We start from the raw sequence: 22,743 nt of genomic DNA, 5'->3' as shown, positions 1-22,743 counted from the left end.
AACAGTCATTCTGCTCTGACTGAAATCCGTTTTTTCCCAAATATTAAATGTTCAAAAGTAGACCAATTGTTGACAGTCAAAGAGGCCTATTTAAAGTTATCATTGGCAATCTGTCAAGCTATCTGAAAAAATATTCCTCACTGAGATTTTAAATGTTTCATATAAAACTTCAGTGACTGGAAATAACCTTGGTTTGAAGTGTTATCAGGATATTTGAAGAGAAAATCTTCCCAGTCTTCAAAGAACAAAACAAAACACTTAAGTACTTTGTATTTGCTGAGGCTGGCAACTCAGAAAAACTAAACTCTGTTTACTAGACCTTTGTTTTACTGTATCTACTGCCTCTAATCAGGAAAATTGCTTTGAAAGCAGCTATTTATAAAGCACAGTTGAAGTTTTTGGTTTTTGAACAACTCCCAGAGTTTCTAATATTTTGGCACTAGTTCAGTGTGTGATTTCATTGCTTATTCTCAAATGTTACTTTAAACTTTGTTGATAAAATGAGAAGGTATCTCATTTAAAAAACTACAATATACAACATCTTATAGGACAATTTTCAATGTGTTTAAACCCCAAAATGACCTACTTTAAAGTTACAACAGTCCTACAGGATGCCCCCTTGACCGTTTATATGTAATTTTTGTTTTTCAAATCCACCACTCTAGTACATTAAAAAAAACCTGTTTATGTGGAGCCCATATGTGTACTCTGCTGCTAATCAGCCAACAGAGAGAGCACAAGTTAGCTAAAGCAGATGTTCCCAAACTGTGATTCATGGACTACTTAATGGTGATCTATAGAAATCTAGCTGGTGACAGGGTGCTGGATTTTCCTTGTTTCCAGCTACTAAATTGCATTTAAAAAGCTAAAAATATAATAAATACACTCCAAATATTAATTTTACATTGAAGCAATTTCTATAGTTGCCGCAGGGAAGTGATGGGATTGACAATAGGAGGAGAGGTGATTCACAGTATGAAAAATTTGAGAATACCTGACCTAATACAATACTGTCCTCAAAGTCAGATCTAAGTATGTTGATATCATTAATGATGCTAGTGAACAAATAAAGAGCCTCAATCATTTTAAACTCCATGAAATATTTTCCAATAGCAAGTTTTTACGTCAGAAAATGTCATTTTATCAAAATTGAAACTTTCCATGGGAACAGGTCAATTATGACAAAATTTAGTTTAGGAAAAAAAATCAAAACCAAGTATTTTAATACACTGAAACATTCCATTTTTAAATGTGTGGTCCAGAATGTTTCAATTTTTTGTTTTGAAATGTATTTCATTTTGTTTATTATAATTGGCAAGACTCCCTTTGAATTCAGTAGACTTTGGATCACATCTCTAGAGACTTGGCTAGGCAGTTTTGAAAAGAAATGTGAAGAAAGAAAGAAAAGAAAAGAAAATATAAATTACACGACTGGATAGAAAGTCCTCTTTGAAAAGAACAACAGACTAAAATAGAGCATATTCAGGGCCGGATTTAGAGGCAGGCAGCTGCCTGGGGTGCCGCGCTTGGAGGGGTGCCAGGTTCGGGGTGCTGTTTTTGTTGTTAGCCACAGAAAGGAAAATGGAATGTTTGAAGTAAAATATTTCAGATATTTCGTATGTGGATTCATTTTTCACTGACTTCCTAGAATGTTCTGGACCTTTGTAGAATCTTGTGGAATCTTCCAGACTTTCAGTAACACTATTTAATAGTGGTCCACCCAGTATTGGTTCACAGTTCAATTTCTTGATGATAGTATATTTCAGTTATTTTTAAAGCGTCAATAAGCTTAGAAGAAACCATTTTTTTATTTGCTTATATATGGCATGAATAAATACAGATTTATAGATCCTAGCATGCACATTTATCACATTATATGAAAGGGATAAATCATGCATGCAACAGAGTTGTGAAATGTGCTATAAATGCAATAAAAATAAGGTATTCAAAAGTTTAATGAATGGAGGGGGGCACTGAAGACACTCCCCGCCTGGGGCACCATTTGGTTTAGCACCAGCCCTGAGCATATTCTCCGCAGTACCAACTCTAAGGGTTGAATCCTACAATGTAGGGCTACTTTTCACCGCTATTGTATTTATTGTATTCCCTATCACAGCAGTTAAGATCCACCTTGATGCTAGCCTCCATGTCCTGCTCCCTCTTGATGCTCACCAAAGCTTTCATTCAGTCAACCTCAGGCAGCAGGCTTTTATTTTAACCAAGCTTTCATTCATTTGTTCTATTAATTGTTAAGTTCAAGAGGATGAAGTTGATGAACAAACAAATAGTAGGACTGTGTTGTTTTTTTTAATTGAGTCTTGCATTAGAGGCAACTCAAGCATATTGATTTTTCAAGTAAATAAAAGACTAAACATTTTTAGTTTTGTGCAGTTACATGTGAAAGAATGATAAATGAAATGAACAGACAGCAGTTATTGTTAATTAAGCATTAGTTGAACTACCACAGTTTTAATCTATTTCCAAATAGCCCTTAATTCTCTGTCTCCTTTGTGTTTTCCAGGGTGTGCTGATTTACATCTCCTGGACATGTTGACACCTACTGAAAGAAAAAGGCAGGGATACATTCATGAACTGATCGTAACAGAAGAGAACTATGTAAATGACCTGCAATTAGTCACAGAGGTAAGAAGAATGGCAAGGTATGTAAAAGGGAGAGCTGAAAAGTAAGCTTCTAAATCCACATTTCGGCACTGAAATAGTAGCTTGATTTTCAAAAGTGCTGAGCATCCAGTACCTCATACTAGCCTGAGTGGGATCTGCTGCATGCTCTGCACTTTTGAAGAAAGGTTGCTTATTTAGATGCCTAAACATGGGTTTAGGAGCCATTTAAAAAAAAGAATGACTAGTAACTTAATCATACCAAGTTGAGGTATTTTGTTTGAAAATTCCTGACATGTTTGACTTACGAGGAATGATCTCACTTCAGTGTTTAGCATGCATGAGCATGTGAGTCTCTTCTTATCAGCACTGAGATAGCATCCTTAAAACATACAGTTTTAGTACAGTCTTTTTGCTTCTGATTCTGAATGTTTCTTTCTCTCATATAATCTCTTAAAACTTAGAGTTCTAACTCATTGCACACAAGTTCTACAGTGGCACTCAGTTATCTGCTTTTCTGTGCTTAAATTCAGTTTCTTAATTTTCATGCAGAAAAAATGGAAGCCATATAGGCATCTAAGGTAAATGATCCTCTTAACTAAGGGAGAACCCTTCTTTTCCAAAATGGTCAAGATATGTAAACCGGATATGTTGTTAGATAAATAAAATAAATCAGTGAATAACTGTTTATTCAGTTCTGTGACTGAACCAAATAAAAAATCAGTTAATTTTGAACTGAAACTGATTGTTTTGTTTTGTTTTGTTTTGTTTCTCTCACCAAAATGAAAAATAAATAATTTAATTCAGGTCAATTCAAATAGACATTTAATTTGAAATGAAATTAAATGTTTTTATATTTCTGGATATTTTTGAGGGTTTTTTTTTTTTTTTCTTTTGGCTGATACTATTAGCTGAATTCAACATGAATTCAGTTTTGGTGCCCTCAAAAATGCATTTTTGGTGAATTTTCTATTTGCCAGGGAAAGAAAATTGTCCAGCTCTAGTCAGTAATAAAATGGGCATCTGTAGAGTAGAGGCCAAAGTAGACTAATATATAATTTATTACTGAGATATTTTGCAAAGGACCACTAGTACTAAAGGAAATTCCCAAGGTTAAAACAGAGATAAGCCATTTTGTAATGATCATCACTGATGCAAGTTTAGATTATGCCTTGTGAAGCAATACACTATTCACAAACATCTTATCAGGAAACATTATGGACCCCTAAGGCAGACAGTATGTTTGAAATCTGTTCTAATGAAGATTAAATGTTGTTGTGTTATTAAGTTCGCAGACCTTTAAATGGAGATTATGAACAAGAATTTCAGTCGCTTTGAACATATTTAACATTACTCTTTCTAAATTGCTTCATGTTCTTCATCTGTAGATCTTCCAGAAACCACTGATGGAGTCTGAACTGCTAACAGAAAAAGAGGTCGCTATGATTTTTGTTAATTGGAAGGAGCTGATTATGTGCAATATCAAACTACTGAAGTAAATTGCTTTTCTATATTTATTAGCAATAAAATAATTGACTTTCCCATACTCTTCTAATTATTAAACTGTGTGAAAATAATATTTGCCACTAGTAAAAATAGCAGCAGGTTGCAAAAAAAGCAAAATTTATAAAATTTTTGCTTTGAATTCCTCTTTGAGAAAATCAAGTCCGTTGTTCATTTTTCATAGGTGGAAAAGTGTCATTTTACTGCCTAAATAAATAAATAAGTCTGTTTTGCTGTTAAAATGATAAAAGTTCTGTATGAAAGGGGAAAATTTCCCCTGGAACAAATTTGTGAAAAAAAAATATATATTCATTTTAGCCCACAAGGAAGATTTTCAGGCTTCAATTCAACAAAACAGCTAAGCTTATCCTTTTACTTTAAGCACATGCTTAAGGGATGTGCTGAATAGGGATAGACTTTAGAACGTGCTTAACAGCTTTGCAGAGTCGGGACTTCAACTATTTTAATCGAGAAAATCTGTGTTTGCCAGTAGACCTGACTCCTTTCACCCTCGTTGAGCTTCAGAACTACTCATGAAAATACTGGCAATAAAAAATGGCAGTTTCATTTAAATCTAACATCCTTCTTATTTCTCACTTGGTCCACTGCTCAGAGTTTGCTGCTGTTAGTGAGTTGTTATGGTTCAATTCTGCAAGACTCAAAACAACATCCTTTCACCAAAGTTACTCTCACAGGACTTCTCAGTGAAGGATCTCCTGGCGACTTCTTCATTCACTTCAGGATGATGAGTTAGTTTTGCATGCAGTATAATGTACTGCTAGTATATTTACATTACTCTCCTGATTGACAGACCTGGAAATCAATATAAGTCCAGTAAATGTGCACTTCTTCTATGTTGTCTGAAGCTGCTTGCATTGCTTCTTGTATACATACACCATATACTGTACATGGACCAAAGTGTAGTCCAGATAAATATTAAAATGACAATATATAAACTCTTGAAGTACTTAATTTCAGAAGAGGCCTTTAGATGCAAAGACATATATCCCAAATACAACTATCCTGTCTTTTATATGGTTGATACAAACTTTAGATTCATTGATATCATTCCAGACTTTCTCCTTCTGAGCATGTTTCCTTTTTGATACACATCTAAAAATGCTAAAATATTGTTGTCTGAATCATTTAAAAATTATGGTCTTTATTTCATATTTAAGACATTTTTTGCCAAATTGTTAGTTGGTGTAAATCAATTGAGCTGCATTGACTTCAGTGGATGTATGCCAGTTTATACCAGTGGAGGATCTGGCTTTATGTATGATTTCTTTCCAGCATTAAACTGTACCACTTTCCGCATATCGATTGATATGATGAAGGGAAGAAAATGTTTGATCAGAACTGTGTGTTTTAGAGGGTGGGGTCTCGTTCTAGGTTAACAAAATAAGAAAATTGTATTGCTTTTTAAAAAATATTATTTCTCAACTGGATTTGCATCAAGTTAATTTTGAACAGCAGTTTGATGACCACAAGAAGGAAACCAGATTGGTGGTTGAGAGTCCTATACGATAGTGTATTTTTACAATCTGGAATTAATCCTGTGCTGGTCTTCTGCTGTTCTGTAACCCTCTTAATTTAAAAAATGATCAACTAGTTTATTTTAGGGGTCGGTGACAATTCATTAATGGTCCAGTTGTACATAAAATATGCCTCGCCTCTTCTGCTTTATGTTTAGAGCACTTCGTGTTCGTAAAAAGATGTCTGGAGAGAGGATGCCCGTGAAAATGATTGGCGATATCCTGACAGCACAGCTGCCACACATGCAACCTTATATTCGGTTCTGTAGCTGCCAGCTCAATGGGGCAGCACTAATCCAGCAGAAAACAGATGAAGTCCCAGAGTTCAAGGAGTTTGTTAAAGTAAGAGACAAAATAACCATTGTGAATTTCTTACCTCCAAACTGCATCTGATTGTTTTGCTGACTGCCAAACTGTGCTATGCTGTGGACTTGAGTGAAGAACTTTTGGGCCTGAATTTCATTGAGGAAGAAGACTTGGTCAAAACATCATAGAAGATGAGGTCTTCTTATTATTTATTATGTTAGTGGCAGTAGTATTGCAGTAGCATGTAGAGGCCCAGCTGAGATCAAGGCCCCAGTATGCTAGGCACTATACAAATACATAGTAAGAAACTGTCATTGCTGTGAATAAACAAGACGGACAAAGGTGGGAGGAGAAAAAAGGGCAAAGAAAAATAGTGTTTTTTCTCAAGGTCACACAGTAGTTTTGAGGCAGAACTCAGGCCTCTTGATTCCCAGTCTAGTGCCCTGTTCACCAGACCGTGCTGCCTCAGAGGTAGAAAAGGCTTATTGCAGTGGGACATCCAGTGATCTTCCTGCTAGGGTCGGATTGTTCCCACTTGAACATTTTCTCATGTTTAGTCCAGTCTTATTTTTTTAAATGTCAAAAGAGATGGGGTTTCCACCACTTCCTTGGAAGAGTATTCTACGGCCTGAAGTAGTTCATTCTCAGGAAATGCATATGAATAGATGGCGAAGAGACAGAAGAAAGAAAAATGTAATAAGGGCTTGTCTACACTTGAAATGCTACAGTGGCACAGCCTAGGAGCTGCAGGTAATTCACCTCCCCAAGAGGTGGTAGCTAAGTTGACAGAAGAATTCTTCCATCAGTCTAAACACTGTCTATTCGGGGACTTAGGTCAGCTTAACTATGCTGCTCGGGGGTATGGATTTTTCACACCCCTAAGCAACAGAGCTGGGTCGACCTAACTTTTTAGTGTAGACCAGACCATAGACTATCTCTAAATATTTGGAGGGTGAAACTCCAAGTGCTGCATGATGAATTATTATTCAGTGTGATACCTGGGGGTATGACTAAAAATAATGGGATTACATTAAAAAAAGAGGAAATTTAGGTTAAATATCAGGGGAAATGTCCTGACGGTGCAATATATTGGGCTGTGCAATAGACTGCCAAAGGATAATGTGAAAGCAGCATTGCTTGAGTATTTTTAAAAGGGAATGAGCAAAGCACTAGAAAATGTTCTGTAGGGGACAAGGGTGCCTTGGCAGGGGCATGAACTGGATTATCTAGTAAATCTTTTCCATATATAATGTCTGTGAAAAATATTAATGAATCTGCTTTATTCACTGAGCTGTCAAGCTTCTCAGGTTACATTTGGAGGCAATCTACATAATTTCCAGTGTACATTTCACTTATTTTGAAGAAAGAAATAGTGGAAATGTCTTTCTGTAGTCAACATCATGACATGGGAGATAATGTTTTAATGATTTCTCTCAAACCTATTAATAAATAATGTCTTCATTCATAAATCCTGTCCCATAATAATTAAGCTTTATTTCAATCATTATAATATTTATACAATCAGAGAAGATAGATATCTCTAGGGATCATAAAGTTGTTCTTATCTCTGACATGCTGTACTGTGTTTTGTAAAAATATGAGAAATGTCATTGCTCTGAATTTGTTTTATACTTCTTGTTCTGACTGAGAACAGGTTTATGTGACGTCTGCTATTCATTTATTGACTTACCATTTCATTTTTTACCTTTTTTAAGGAATTTGTCTTCCAGCGTCATAAACAAACTGGCTAACAAAATCTTACCCTTTCTTAATATTTCAGAGGCTAGCAATGGATCCTCGCTGTAAAGGAATGCCACTGTCAAGTTTTCTGCTAAAGCCTATGCAGCGGGTAACAAGATACCCACTAATAATTAAAAATGTATGTGTTTTTTTTGGAAACATACTGGAATATATTTAGAGGGTCCCTTGGCTTATAGTTTATTTGCAGATAAGGCCTGGTCTACACTTACCTTCAAATTTGGCAGCAGTCGATGGAAGTTACTCAAGCTATGTAGAGTAGCTTGCGTAACTCCTGTTGACTTCGTAACTCCTCTTCTACATGGTGTCTTCACTGCGCTGCGTCACTTGAAGGGGTGGTTTTAATGCGTCAGCTTCTGGATTGATTGAGTGGGTCTTCACTGACCGCTCAATCAATCCAGATAGATAGATCTGACAGCGGCGAATTTGCCGCCGTCAGTGAAGATGTACCGCAAGTTTCCCTGTGTATATCTATTCTTGCCATTGTCTAGATGCTAGATGCATCTGGTGTGATGGGGAATATGGGCCAAATTTGTATTTCAGTTACATTTGGATAAATCATGAGTAACTCAACTGACCGTAACGAAGTTATTCTGTATTTACACTGGCATAATGGAGGGAGGAGTGTAATTTTTATGCCAAGGAATGAGAGGCTTTAGTAGCAAAAGCCAGGTGGTGGGTATACAGTAAAGAGTGGGGAGGGACTGATTTGTCTTACACTCTTCTGCTAACTGCTTTTCCTGCTGTACCTGCCTCCACCTCCCCATTGGCTTGTAAATTACATTCATTTTGCACAGCCATTGAATGCCAGTTTGGTGCAAGTAACATTACTGTACCACTTACATCCATTTTCTGTCCAACTTTCATCTGATGTCTAGCTCACAAGACCATTTATAGTACTACTGAATTTGGCCTAAAACTTTTACTACAAGAGACATAAATTATACCAGGCCTGAATTTGGTCTGAAAAGTCAAAGATTCTTTCAACAGCCCCGAATCCTCCTCTGTATATGTCCAGAACATACTCCTCATATCAGAAGAGTCAGCATAAAAGATGAATCAATAGCTGCCAGATCAGAAGGCATCAAAAAATCATCGTCCAGTCTTTTGATTGTTGGGTAGGTAGATTGACATAATGGCTTGTGTAGCCCAGCATACCTTGCATATTTCCTGCCTGAACCGTTCTTGGTTCAGGTCAGTGCTGCTAGTCTCTCATCATGAACGTTAAATTAACTTGCACACATGCAAGTTAGTCAAACAATGGGAGTTTTTTTCATGAAAAGTTTTGCTAAAAGATTTGTCTTATCAGCAATAGAACTGGCCAGAAACGGGATGATTTCTTTGTAAAAACCAAACAAAAACAGTTTTATCATTGAAATTGAACTTTTTAAAAAAAATAACCAAAACATAAAAATTTGGAAAATTTTGACCAGTTCTAAAAGAAGTAAAGAAATAAAATAAAATACAGTGCTGAAAAGATGAGTGGATTTACAGCCAGAGATAACAAAAGAGACTCAACTGTTTTACTTACCTGTAGATAATAGAAAACACTCCTGAAAATCACCCTGATCATAGTCACTTGAAGCATGCTCTGGAGAAAGCAGAAGAATTGTGTTCCCAAGTAAATGAAGGGGTGCGTGAGAAGGAAAATTCAGACAGGCTGGAATGGATCCAGGCTCATGTTCAATGTGAAGGACTGTCTGAGGTAAACATTGTAACACGTGTTGAAGTACATAGCATGGCCATGTTTCATGTTTACTCACCAATCAAGACAAAACAATGATTTGAACATGACATTGCATCCAAAGATGAAAAGAATATTTTCATAACTTAATCTTCCATATCTTTTCTTTTTTCTCTTTTTTGCTCTCTATTGGGCATCTCTTACATTCATGCAAATTATCCATTTGCTACTAATTTTTTGTCATCTTCTATTTGGCAAGCATTGTTTTTGTTTTCTGTGTTTTGAATGGTGCCAGATTTAATACTGCCATTTTTGTTCAACCACAATTTCAGTTTATACAGCACTTTACAATAGTAGTACTGTTATCTTAAATATACAGTATATAGGTCCTTCCAGTATGAAGAACTACTACACTTTTCTGTATTGCTTTATAAATAGAGCTGATTTTAAAACAGCAAACATCTTTTGTGATAAAACTTCATCTAAATTTTTGAAAACTCAAAAAATGTTGACCAGCTCTATTTATAAACTTTACAGACAGGAATCACTTTGTCCATCACTGAGTGGAACTTTACAGGTGTCATGCTAAAGTCTCTTCAGTGATGTCATGATAAAACATTTTGGTTTTGTAGGTCCTATAAAAACTTTTAAAAAAAATTCTGCTTGTGACACTCCTGGTCAAGGTAGAAGAGAGAGAGGGAATACAACTTAATTTTCAAACTTCACATTGAGTTTGCGGTCCTGGCAATTTGAAAAATCATCTTCTGTGTTATGAACTGAAAAGATGTATTTCAGCTCATTGAGGGGCAATAAATGGGAAGCCCCATAATGGTGTTTTTCTGCCATCACAGTGGAAAGACACACAGGCCAGTTTAAGAAAAGTGCTGCAGTCAGTTCCAGTTGTGATAAGGAGAACGGTTGCCCAACAGCCAATGAGAGGAGGGAAGAGGGGGTGCCCTTCTATTCCACTAGCCCCATGGTTTCATCCTGGCGCACCAGACTAGCGCTCCCAAAGCATCACCTAGTCAGTTGCTGACAAATACCAAGGTGAAAGAACCTCACCTCTTCTGCTGAGAGGTTGGGCCCTCCCACAGTCAGGCCTTCATCACGTCCTAAAGATTGGCTTATTTCTAATCTGAGGAAGGAGTGAATCTACCTAACATCTTACCCGCCAGAGTGGGGGCCGTGGCTGCAGGTCAGACTATGAATTGCCAGAATGCCAGCAAGCACAAATAGGCCTAAATGCTACACATTACCAAAAGGAAAAACTGAAACTAAGCTTGTCAGAGCTGGTGCATAACATGCAATTAATCCAAACTCCTCCTCACAACCACTGACTAGCAGATAACCTGCTAAACCAAGCTCCATGAGCACAAAGAGAAGCACCATGGTTATACAGAAGCCCCTGAGCATGAACTAGAGGATGAAATCCAGACACAGGAGCAAGACCATATGCCCAACCCCCAACCCCCTTCTCCCCCCGCCTTCCCCCCACCACACACACTCTAACTCTTACAGCCATTGTGGAGCCAGTAGGGAGGCCCATTGATTCCATCTGTGTTTCAACCACCAATCAGGGAAGAGCCATCAGCTTTGTTCCCTCCCCCACAGACACACCAGTATGCAGCAGGAAAGAGCAAAAGGAGGAGGCTTACGTGTTTTTTGTCTTCCTTGCCATCATTGTGGGCTGGCCCTATCGGATAGGAGAACCCCAGATCAAATTAATAGTTATTTTTCTATTACCTTTCTATGACTTGTGCTGATAGTACTGTGAGACTGAGGCATTACCCATCATCCCTGTGAAATGAACTAAAGCAAATCGTAGGGTGGGCAGATGTCCCAGTTTTATAGGGATGGTCCCGATATTTGGGGCTTTTTCTTACATACGCACCAATTACCCCCCACCTCCTGTCCTGGTTTTTCATACTTGCTATCTGGTCACCCTTAGCATATATCAGAACTCAAATCTATATTTGATCTCTTCCAGGGAGCCTCAATTGTTTGACTTTATACATTGCATTGTTCTTTTTTCTCAGCAACTCGTATTTAATTCTGTTACAAACTGCTTGGGACCACGCAAGTTTCTGCACAGTGGGAAACTCTACAAAGCCAAGAGCAACAAGGAACTGTATGGTTTTCTCTTCAACGATTTCCTCCTGCTGACTCAGATCATAAAGCCCCTTGGTTCCTCTGGTACAGACAAGGTCTTCAGCCCCAAGTCTAATCTGCAATATAAAATGTACAAAACTGTAAGTACCACTTTTATGGCAACAAAGCTATTGGTGTTTTAACAGTCCAGGAAGGTAGCATTTCCCCCTTGGAGGTGTGGGCAATGGCATTGTCTGTTGCTGTATAAGAAAAAAAGAGGCTGTAGAGTACACTTTGGACTCCCGTCCTGTGGGCTGTGCTGGACAGACGGGTTGTAAGCTTGATCTATATATAAAAGAAGGCACTTTTGAAGCTCTCCTGTTAGCTGGCTTTGAGCAGTTGTAATGAGCTCCTTAGCAAAGGTCATGTGTGCAGGGGGAGCTTTGAAACATTCTGTCACTCTCTGACTGACTCAAGGAGAAGCAGTCACAGGATCTGGAGAGAACTGGGTCTTTGACAAGAAGAAGGGTGAATGAGACACCCTTTGAAGAAGGGAATTTAAAAAGCGGGGGAGAATATTCTGGGCTCAACTGAAATCTTCTGTATTGTAGTGAGCATTTAGTGTGTTCAGATACAGTGCTGTATTACTCTAGCTTTGCCTAATATTTCACAGCCCATTTTTCTAAATGAGGTACTAGTAAAATTACCCACAGACCCTTCTGGAGATGAGCCCATCTTCCATATATCCCACATTGATAGAGTCTACACGCTTCGTGCAGAAAGCATCAATGAAAGGTAAGTCACTGCAGCCTTCTCAGCAGTGAATAAAGATTTTGGTTATATGTTCATGTGCATGCACACACAACAGTCACCATGAAATTCTTTAGAAACGTCTTTACAAGTAGATAACATTACCCGGGTATCTATAGTGTTCCCTGCACTTATTATGGTGAATGCTGTGGTAATTATAAGTACTTGAAAATGGGAATCAAATTAAAAAGTGATAGTACCCTTCTCTAACTCGACCCAAACCAGTAGGTAAATGGTTAAGACAGGTGATACTCCATTGGTCATTATTCCGCTTCAGAGTTAACAAATGAAGTGAGACGAGTGAGGGTGGTTCCACCTCTCCTGGTGCTTTTGTTTCAGTCTGTCTGTCTGCAAACTCAGGAAGACAGCACTGCATCAGGTCACATTTGGAAGGTTTGGACTAGAACCTGGAATCAGGTCACATTTGGAACATAAGGACTAGAAAAGTAACTGTTATTAAAAAGTGAAAGCCTCAGTTCTGCAGAAGCTGATGGGGCAATAAGGCAAGAGCCGGTGTGCTGTGGCGCTGAGTACAGGCTCGATATGATCCTGGTTTGCAAAGGCATCATTTGTAAAGATATTAATGCATACAAACCTGTGAAAAACATCCCTTGCTGCCAGGCTGACCAAACCTGGGGGAGTTGTGCAGCTGTCATACTCAGGCCCTGGAAGGAGTGGATAATAGCAACTGGCTCTGGTGAATGCATGAAGGTGAAGTAGCAGCGAATGGGACTCCATGAGAGCAGTGTGCATTCCTTCTCTCTTGGAAGGAGAGTGGGATAGAAAGAGAGAGGACAAATGAGGGATTCATGGAAGTCAGAGGGGAGCCTTCTAGGACGGAGAACGTATAGGAATGACATGATATGGACCTGTGATTTCTATGCTGAAAAATTATGTTTGTTGTAAAAGTCCGTACTGTGGCAGGGTTCCTGCTCCTGAATTCTGCTCAGCACACCAGCCTTGATGCTCTGTATGTTTCCTACTTCCCACTCTTTTCTCTGTGCATTTTTCCAAGCTAACCCCCTATGAGAGAAACGACCTCCCTGTCCTGCTTTACAAAGCCACCATCTTCTCCTTATTCACATCCCTGTTTAAAAACTCCACAGGCGAAGCACCATGGAAGTCAATAGAGCTACACTGACTTACACTAGACGAGCATCTGGCCCCAGTAGATAGTTAGTTTATTGTAGTAATGGAGGAGGAATGGGAGGAAAAACTCCAAGTCAGCAGTTCCCAAACATTTTCCCTGCATGACCCCATTTTCAGATGCGTTGTTTCCCGCTACCCCAGGCAGCATGGAATTATGGACTGCATAATCTCACACACATACGGTGCGTGCAAGGTCATGCTTGTGGAGGGTGCTGTTTTGTAGAGCAAAGTAGCATCCCCTGTGCGACGTGACCTCGTGCATTCGATGCGTGTGAGGTTACACTGTGTGGAGGAGGCCATTTTGTAAAATGGTGTCCTCTACATGCTCAGGATTGTTGTGACCCCATCTGCTGATGAAGCGACCCCAGTTGGGGTCTTTACCCACAGGTTGGAACTGCTGCTGTAAGTTATCCCCACCTCTTGACTTCCCACTATGTCCTGTCCACTGATATTCTCTCTGTTAGGCTTTCTTACATATAAACCTTTACACCCCTGCAGAATCCCACTGACTCCCAGATGCAGGGTCCAGTCTAGCATATAGCATGATAGGCCCAGACCTGTAGATTGCGAGGGCTCCAGAGCACAGACTGTCTTCATTTTTGTCTGCTGCGTAGTGCCCAAGAGAATTAAAATAGTAATCAAAGAGCTGTGATGTAACTTTCTGTCTTTTCCTTCTGAAGGACTGCCTGGGTTCAGAAAATTAAAGCTGCTTCTGAACTTTACATAGAGACTGAGAAGAAGAAGAGGGAAAAGGCCTATTTAGGTACGGTGTGGAATACAACACCTGTAGTCTTGCATGGAAATGTCAAAACCTAAGTGTATACTAATGAATTTTGTCATTCCTCTCCCCTTCCCACTCCACCCCAGTTCGCTCCCAAAGGGCAACAGGTATTGGAAGGTTGATGGTGAACATCGTTGAAGGCATCGAATTAAAACCCTGCAGATCACATGGTAAGGTCCTCACTGTTTTTCCTAGCATGTGTTATAAAGAAAGATGCTTCCTATGGAAGTTCCTGTCTGTCTAACGCTAAAGAAAGTTTAGGCCCAAAATACAGATTTTGTGAAATGAAGCCTAATATTGAACCTAATATTCACAGAAATGGTTTCTTGCAGGACAGTGAAACTTGTGCAGTTGTTATGCATTTAAGTAGTTTTTACAAGCTTTCGCAGTGTCATTCACACAAGGGTCGATCCCGCAAGGTGCTGAAATCACTAAGAGCTGAGTGGGCTGCATCTCACAGGATCGGGCCGCCAGAGTAGCTCTTAGTGTGTTAAAATGGTGGTAACACATCAGCTTTTTCCTAACGAGAGGGTAATGGAAGGTGGAGGGTGTTTAGAAGGATGTTAAATCTGCCCATCAAAACATGATCCCTTTATTTCTTTCAGGGAAGAGTAACCCATACTGTGAGGTGACAATGGGCTCTCAGTGTCACATCACCAAGACTATGCAGGACACTCTCAACCCTAAATGGAACTCGAACTGCCAGTTCTTCATCAAAGATCTAGAGCAGGATGTACTCTGCATAACAGTGTTTGAGAGGGATCAGTTCTCCCCAGATGGTAAGTATGAAGCTGCTACACTTCTGATGGTCTTTTCCCTTCTCCCCACCTTTCCCTTTCTTAGGAGTTACATGGGTGCTGGCATAAACATTTAACAGCATGGGAGCACCCAGTTTCTAGCTCTGACTTGCCTCTTAGGGGGTGTCTGCACTGCAGTTAAAGGTGTGATTGCAGGTCAGGTACATGTACTCGGACTAGCTTTAATCCGGATAGCACAGCGCAGCTAAAAATAGCGAGTGATGATGCGGCAACATGGGCTTCAGCACAGGCTGAAGAAGCCCGCCTGGAACACTGAGATGTGTGGCCTTCACCCGCACTGGGGTTCGGGCCAACATGTCTTCACTGCTGTCTTTAGCTGTGCTAGCTAGGTTAGAGCGAGCCTGGGCATGCCTACTAAGCTTCAATCACACATCAAGTTATAATGTAGACATACATTCACTGACACACCAGCATAGGTGTGAGGAGAATCAGGCTGTATGTGTTCCTTTGGGATTTCCTTTCTTGTAGAAGACGATGCAAACTGTATTTATTAATTGCTCTTCTATCGTGCCTATAAATAAGACTCCTTTCTGTTTGCAGATGAATAATTTATGGCAGAGGGAGCCACAGCGATTTACCCAATCCCCATGACAATGCAGCAGCAACACCAGGAACAGAACCCCCGGGCACATCTGTCCTGCGGCTGGGCGGTCTGATTCCCAGTGTGGATGGACAGGCTTGCACTGGCTCTGCTTGGACTAGCACGCCAACAATAGCAGTGTGGGCGTTGCTGCACGGGTGGCCGCTCAGGCTTGCTGCCTGACTCTAAGCCTACCCAACCTCCCTGGGTCCGAGCCTGGGCATCTAGCCCAAAGAACCCGTGGTGCCACCATGTCCACATGGCTATTTTAAGTGTGCTAGCCTGAGCAGAGCTAGCGTGAGTTGGTCTGTCCATGCTGGGAAGCACACCTCCAAGCTGCAGTGTAAACGTACCCCAAGAGTCCTGACTCCCAGTTCCTTTAGTTAGCACTCCCTCAATAAAGCATGAGGCTCACTCCTAGCAATGATGTGCTGCCAATGTTTTAGTAAGGGAAGGGGCTCCGGAAAACCATGTCCTCTGCTAGCCGGAGATAAACCCTTGTATCAAGGATTTGCAGAGGGTAAGCAGGAACGTGTGTGAGAGATGGCGGCGACTGGGGAATCTCTTAATTGTTTTTCCATTCCAACAAAATTCCCTAACCACAACCATGGGGTGAGGCAACAAAGTTGCTCCCAGAAAATACACTGTTGCCTGATCTATTGATTGTGTATTAATTAATACTGATTACTTAAATTAACACACTGAGGTTTGGTAGGCTCTCGTCCCAAGATCAGGCCCAGTATTATTGGAATTACTATTCAGTTGGGAACCCCAACATGCATAGTTCAACACTCATACTTAAGAAAACTCTTCTGTAATTATAATAGTTTTCTTAACACAGTTAGCAAAATTATAAACACTCCAACACAGCAAGGTAGATAGAGATAACACAGAATGAATGTCTGAGCATCCATATACTCACACCATCCATCTCTTGCAGAACAACCAGAAGTGTTAATCATTATCTTCCTCCTCCTTGTCATCTTCCTTGTCACCATCACCCATGATTGTCATCTTGGCAGTGGCGTACCATGGGTCTCTGGTGCCAGGGGGGCCAAGCCTGCATTTGCCCACCCCCCCCAGGCAGGGCAGGAGGGGTCCCCACTGCCACAAGATAGTTCCGCCCCCCTCCCCCCCCCAACTGCCCCAGGGAGGAAGGGTCTGTATCTGTGGGGGGAGGGACATGCCGCTTACCTCCTCCTGCCTGGGGCACCGGGCTCTCCCACTCCAGTCCCGCAGCCCGGCATTGGCTTGGATAGGGCAGCCTCACCCTCTGGTCGGGTGATGGAGGGGGCCAGACTGGCCCTTCATGATGCGCAGGGGGCACAGGAGGCTCTGAGAGGTGGCTGGCCCTGCAGGCCAGCACACAGGGGCCTGGCCCCCCTGCCCTGCCTCGGTACACCACTGAATCCTGGCATCTCCCAGGCATGCAGACCAGGATACAGCTTTTATACTGACATCCACAATGCCTAATGCATATTCGGTAGGGGTTTCACTCCCTTTTCCTTATCCTTTCCCTTACGTATGTTGGGGTGCCCTTCTCTCATATGTTACAAGGCCTTTTACCTCAAGTTTATTAGCACCTACGTTCATTAGCTACCATGGCATTCTTGTGGTTGGACATCTGCTGATGTTCCTAACTTAAAAATAGCTAAAGTTAATGTTAACTGGTGTCTTGTGGTTAGCTGTCAGCAGTTACTCCATTCTGTTTTGTGATGTCTTATGATCTAGGATTACTCTTGGTTAGCTACTCACGCTAAGGCTTTTTGGGCATTCTGCCTTGATTAGTTTAGCTAAGCTGTTGTCTTTACAGGCTTTTTGAGGCTTGTAGGCTCAATGCATTATTGCCTTAATTTATACCTAGGCTTTACTTAGCAAATACCTATACCACAGGCAGAGCCCGATTTCCAGTTAGGCACGTGGCTAGGGGCACTGGCATTCTGGGGGCATCTAAACATTGGCGGATTACTGCATGGGTCAACGGGGCCCGTGCCCAGGGACTTCAGGCAATTTGGGGGCCCTGCATGAGTGATGAAACTCTGACCCCGCCCTCTGCTCCTCCTCCTCTCTCCTAGGACCCTGACTCCCCGCTCCTCCTCTTCCCCCTGAGACTCTGCCCCCTGGCCAGGCCAGAAGCCAGAGCCCAATGGTGAGCATATTCCACCCGTCCAGAGCTGGCTGAGCCGGTCACCCCAGCGCCCCTCTCACACCCACTCTCCCTCATGGCCCCCACTCCACCCCGTGCAGAAAACACAAAGGTCAGCTGTGTGTGTGTGGGTGGGGGGGGGGGGGGGGGGGGGGAGAGTGTGCTGAAGATGCTGTGCCTAGAGGTGCGTACGGTGTAAACCCAGCCTGCCCATAAGCTACAAAATTGATTATATTGGTAGCGTAGCCTAGCAATGTATTTGTTATATGAAAGGGATGTTGGGGACATTCTCTCCCACAAAGTCTTTTAAGAATACTTTGTCATTTGGTGCAATGTGGCCCACCAACCTGTCTCTGGATTAGCTCTGTTCTTGGTTTTATCCTGCTCAGAACTGTCTTCTCTCTGTCAGAATCATGCTGGAGACTTTGAACTGTTCTGGCCTTTTTTTTCTGACATGCTACAAAAGAAAGAAGCCTTTTAAACAAAGGAACAATGAGAGACATAACTAGCTATTCTGATTATGTGATGGTTACACACTGGACAAAATTCACTTCTGTGCAGAGAGTCAACTTAAGGTCTATTCACCCCTTCCATCATAAGGACTTAAGTGAGGCTAGGCCCAGGTCTACACTTAAAAATTAGGTTAACCTAGCTGCATCACTCAGGGCTGTGAAAAACGTGTCCTGTGCGACATAGTGAGGTTGACATAATCCCCTGTGTAGACACGGCAAGGTTGAAGGAAGGATTCTTCTGTCAACCTAGCTACTGCTTCTTGAAGAGGTGGATTAACTACACTGACGGAAAAACCTCTTCCATCTTTTTAGGAAGCATCTAAGCTACGGCGTTACAGTGACTCAGTTGCTCTGCTGTAGCTGTACCGCTATGGCGACTGTAGTGTACACATACCTGTAAGTGGTGCTTTGTCCTGGTGCTGGCCCCTCTGTACTGAACTGGATTTCACCCTAAAATAATATTTCACCTGAATGATACATTTTTCTCCCCTTTCACAACTGCTGTCTTCATTTTTTTTTTTTTCTGTGATTTAAGGGTTGCGTACTTGTAATTGAGCCCATGAATGATATGGATGATCCTTTCCAATGGTTTGACATTTTCAGTATTTTGTTAGGCATGTATGATTTTTGGATTGTAATATAGGAACGCAGGCATTGCCATATTGGATCAGACCTGTGGTCCATCTAGTCCAGTATGCTGTCTTTGACAGTGCCCAGTACCAGACACTTCCTAGAAAGGTGTATGAACCCCACAGTAGGCAGAAGTGGGGTAATCTGCCTCCAGTATTAGATCTCATCCTGATCTCTAGTAGTTAGGAATTAGCTTAAACTTGGAAGCATAAGATTTAATATCCCTTACAAAATTTTTTTTTATCATTAATCATAACTACTTTGGATATTCTTTTTATCAATATAGATGTTCGATTTTTTAAAAAACTTGCTAAATTCTTGGTCTCACTGACTTTCTGTGGCCATGAGTTCCACAGTCTAATTATGCCTGGTGCGAAAAAAATATTCGCTTGTCAGGTTTGAATTTGTCACCTTTTCATTGAATTGAGTACCTCTTTGTTTCTTGTACTTTTACCTGATGTTTTTGATTAAAATGTATTAATTAAAAAAAAAAAAGGTAGGTGGAGTATAAAAGCAAATTAGAAAACCTAGTTTTAGATTAAGGAGATTTTAAGGCTTTACCTACATTAGCCGTAAAACTACTTTTGACAGAGGACTTATTTTCTCCTTATGTTCCCAATGCAGATGGAAGCTTAATGCTTTCTTTGAAGTAACATTTTGTCAGAAAATAAAGTGGAAAATGAAAATGCATTTTACTCTGAATATGCTGATTTTTGTGTTTCAGACTTTTTGGGCCGAACAGAAATCCGTGTGGCAGACATTAAGAAGGATCAGGGCTCAAAGGGACCAGTTACAAAGTGTCTCCTCCTGCACGAAGTCCCTACAGGAGAGATAGTAGTCCGGCTAGATCTTCAATTGTTCGATGAACCTTAGAGGGAAATGCACCAATGGTTCACTTTAATCTGAGTTCACTGCAATAGCTGTCTGCAGAAGCTGTCTAGAAATCCTTATTCCTTTTATATGAAACTACTGCTTGTCCTTCGTGTGCAAGGGGGTTATCAAAGCAAACAGGAACATCTATGTGCCTTGATAATCCTTGTTGAATATTGAATCTCAATTTTGGGAGAAAATCTCTGTCTCTGTGTGGAACTTCATTGTAGTTTTCCGGGTTTCTGAAGTAATGTAGTCGTAACTTGTGCTCCAAGTTGAAAGATTAACAAACCATGTAGGTTGCTGCAATTACTCCAGTTACTGTAATGTTTAGTTTAAATGAAGAGGGCACTGATTGTATGTTTGAAGGCTTTCTATAAACTTCCCCCATAGGAATTTTGTGCCTATTGCCCTACAAAGTGGTGTATAAACATGACATGAATGAACACTTACCAGGTAAGAAAAGCTCTGATTTACTTTAGGATTGTTAAGGTGGTATTTGAAATGTTGTTGGTTTTTAAATAAATATATAAAAACTCAGAAGGTACCATTATTGCACTCTCAAAATAAGGTTTAAATGAAACTTAAACAGTGCACTGGCCTTGTGCTAGCGCTGTCCAGAGGTGAATTTCACCCTAACAGAGTACTACCATTTCCTGGAGAGTTGCAAATGTTTGAACAATAAGCTAAGGAGATAGAGCACCCTGTTGAATGTTGTACTGTACCACTTAGATACTTCTTTACTACTGCTGCTTAATTGTGTGAAATCTGATGGATGATCAAGTCACCAGCTGTGATAAGAAATCACTGCTCTAGCTCAGGAAGCTACTTTATACCCAAGTGGAGTCTAGTTTGAAAAGCAATCAGTGGTGACTGCTTATTAAATTGTACTGTGCCTAAACATATTTGACATCTGGGTTTTGAAATCAGGACAGTAGCATACAGTAGCTCACAAAAGGCATTCATTGCAAGCCAGGTTCATTACAAGTTTGTTGACTGTAATATTAGATGTGACCAGAAAAAAAAAAGCTTTGTTTGTGATTGTGCAGAGTTAAAGGGATCTTGTTGTCATCTTGGGGGCGGGGCAGAGATTGACACACGTAACTCCCCATATATATATATAGGCCCTGGTTCAGCAAACCTCCCCTGTTCAGCAAAGCACCTAATGTCACATATGTGTTTAAGTCCCATTTACTTTAAGCATATGCTCAAGTGCTTGCTGAGTTGGGACCTCCAAAGACAATAGAGCCCCTAAAATAGTAAAGTCCATCATTGTTCTGCTTAGAGTCCTTTTGTTCATTACCTAAGTATCATGCATAAACTGGTATTTTTGTAATAACTTTATTTCAGAATGAGGTGTCAACCCCTTCATTAGCATGTTAATGGTCTTGTGGAGTTTGTTAGGTTTTGGTGCTCTTTGCATGTTGTTTTGGTACTAGTTTTCACCTTTTCTGTAGGGAAGGTGTTCTCTGTAGAGCACTACAAGTCTTCATGATTTCCATTAGGAAATTAGAATATCTTCATAATGGATAGCTAGATACAGTATGATAATAAGTGTAAACTGTGGTGGGAAGTGTCTGTGTATTATAATTTCCTTTAAGACCACTGTAATGTTTCAAGAAATTGAAAAACAAAACCCTATATGTTGGAAGGACAACAAAGTTTACATTTCATACTTTTAAAAATCTCTTTATTATTTATTTATTGACGATAGTATAGAATTTTGTATCAGAAATGACAGACATTCTTATGTATTTTTTGAACAAAACAGAGATACACACTTTAGTTAGAAACTTTCAACTGACCAGGTTTTAGAGAAAGTTTAACTTCAAGGCATGCATTTGTTTACCACTAACTGGCTGAAAACACAATTAAAAGAACTTTAAGTTTCTATTTTTCAATGTTGTTATGAAAAATGTTTCAATTAAAATCTGTAAATAGAACTAAACCCATGGTTTCCTATTTCCATATCAGTACCTTTTATTAAATATAACATATAAGAAAATACACATTGTTGTGGTAGGAAAAAAAGTGATAAAATTTATTAGTGGAGTAACATTAAATGTCATTGTCCTAACCTTTTTATTGCTGTCCTAATTTTACTCACCAGCTTTAAATAAGTTCAGTGTTATATTTCATGGTTTTACAAAGTAGTTACCTTAAAAAGTGACCCTGTAAGTGTATCTTGTCACTCAGCATGAATTCCAGTGACAAAATTGAAATGTCAGAGAAACATCTTGGGTTTAGAGAAACGTCTAAGCCAAGATTTTGAAAAGACCCTAAGAAAGGTACCCAAATTCCACTGAAACTCAATAGGAGTTGGGTGCTTAACTCCTATAGGCGTCTATGAAAATGCCAGCCCTTGGCTGATCACACCTTATTTTGTAATTGTAACAGAATTTAAGAGCTTATCTGGCTAATATCACTTGTCTCAAACTATAGTCTAATCTTGATGCATGTATGTGTCTGATTCTTATTAATGCAAATTGGAGACATACAAAGATGATGATTGGGTGAAGCACTGGGGTCCATCAGTACCTTCCTCCATCCATCCAGTCACAGGAGATTAATTAAATGGGCTACAAGAACCTAATCCTAAGGGAGATACTCCCTGTGCATGAAGGTTACAAAGTGTCTCTTAGGACCCAGCTACTGTGCATCAAAATATTGCCTTTCTTTTTCCTCTCCCCGTGACGTTCTGGGGTGCATTTCAGACCAGTGAGAGGTTGTGTCACCACTTTTATTATAACCCTGAGTTCTCCAAAATGCTTCTGCTACTTTTCGCTTCCAGCCTGTGATACACACAAACAGGCAGCCAGCTTACACTTTGTGTTCTGTAAGCTGTACAGCTGTGATTCAACCACTTTGAATCCAATGGCCATCCAGCAATTATCACAGCCATGCTTTTGTCTTTACCAGACTTGGTTAAGATTAGCAGGTGACCCCAACACACC

The 22,743-nt window shown here is 40.2% G+C and overlaps 1 protein-coding gene across 5 annotated transcripts in view; it reads left to right on the top strand.

Moving 5' to 3' along the window:
- ITSN1 (intersectin 1) overlaps nt 1-21,876 on the top strand; it is a 201,592-nt gene extending 179,716 nt beyond the window's left edge. For 4 of the 5 annotated variants that reach the window (XM_067565566.1, XM_067565562.1, XM_067565564.1 and 1 more), the window contains 11 exons: nt 2,522-2,643; nt 4,008-4,114; nt 5,816-5,999; nt 7,744-7,842; nt 9,259-9,426; nt 11,442-11,654; nt 12,167-12,288; nt 14,133-14,215; nt 14,320-14,403; nt 14,839-15,012; nt 19,644-21,876. In XM_067565566.1, the coding sequence (XP_067421667.1) occupies nt 2,522-2,643; nt 4,008-4,114; nt 5,816-5,999; nt 7,744-7,842; nt 9,259-9,426; nt 11,442-11,654; nt 12,167-12,288; nt 14,133-14,215; nt 14,320-14,403; nt 14,839-15,012; nt 19,644-19,792 (1,505 nt within the window). In that variant the 3' untranslated portion in view covers nt 19,793-21,876. Of the gene's footprint in view, nt 1-2,521; nt 2,644-4,007; nt 4,115-5,815; nt 6,000-7,743; nt 7,843-9,258; nt 9,427-11,441; nt 11,655-12,166; nt 12,289-14,132; nt 14,216-14,319; nt 14,404-14,838; nt 15,013-17,706; nt 17,738-19,643 lie in introns of those variants that run through there. The other variant, XM_067565565.1, reaches the window with a different exon arrangement.
- Nucleotides 21,877-22,743: the final 867 nt, after the last annotated feature.

The sequence above is a fragment of the Emydura macquarii genome, unplaced genomic scaffold (assembly GCF_026122565.2).
Source record: "Emydura macquarii macquarii isolate MOO-44397 ecotype Brisbane River unplaced genomic scaffold, CSIRO-AGI_Emac_v2 contig_2681, whole genome shotgun sequence".
Classification (NCBI taxonomy): Eukaryota; Metazoa; Chordata; order Testudines; family Chelidae; genus Emydura; species Emydura macquarii.
The sequence above is the reverse complement of the archived record's forward strand: the minus strand, read 5'-3'. Positions and strand labels throughout refer to the sequence as shown.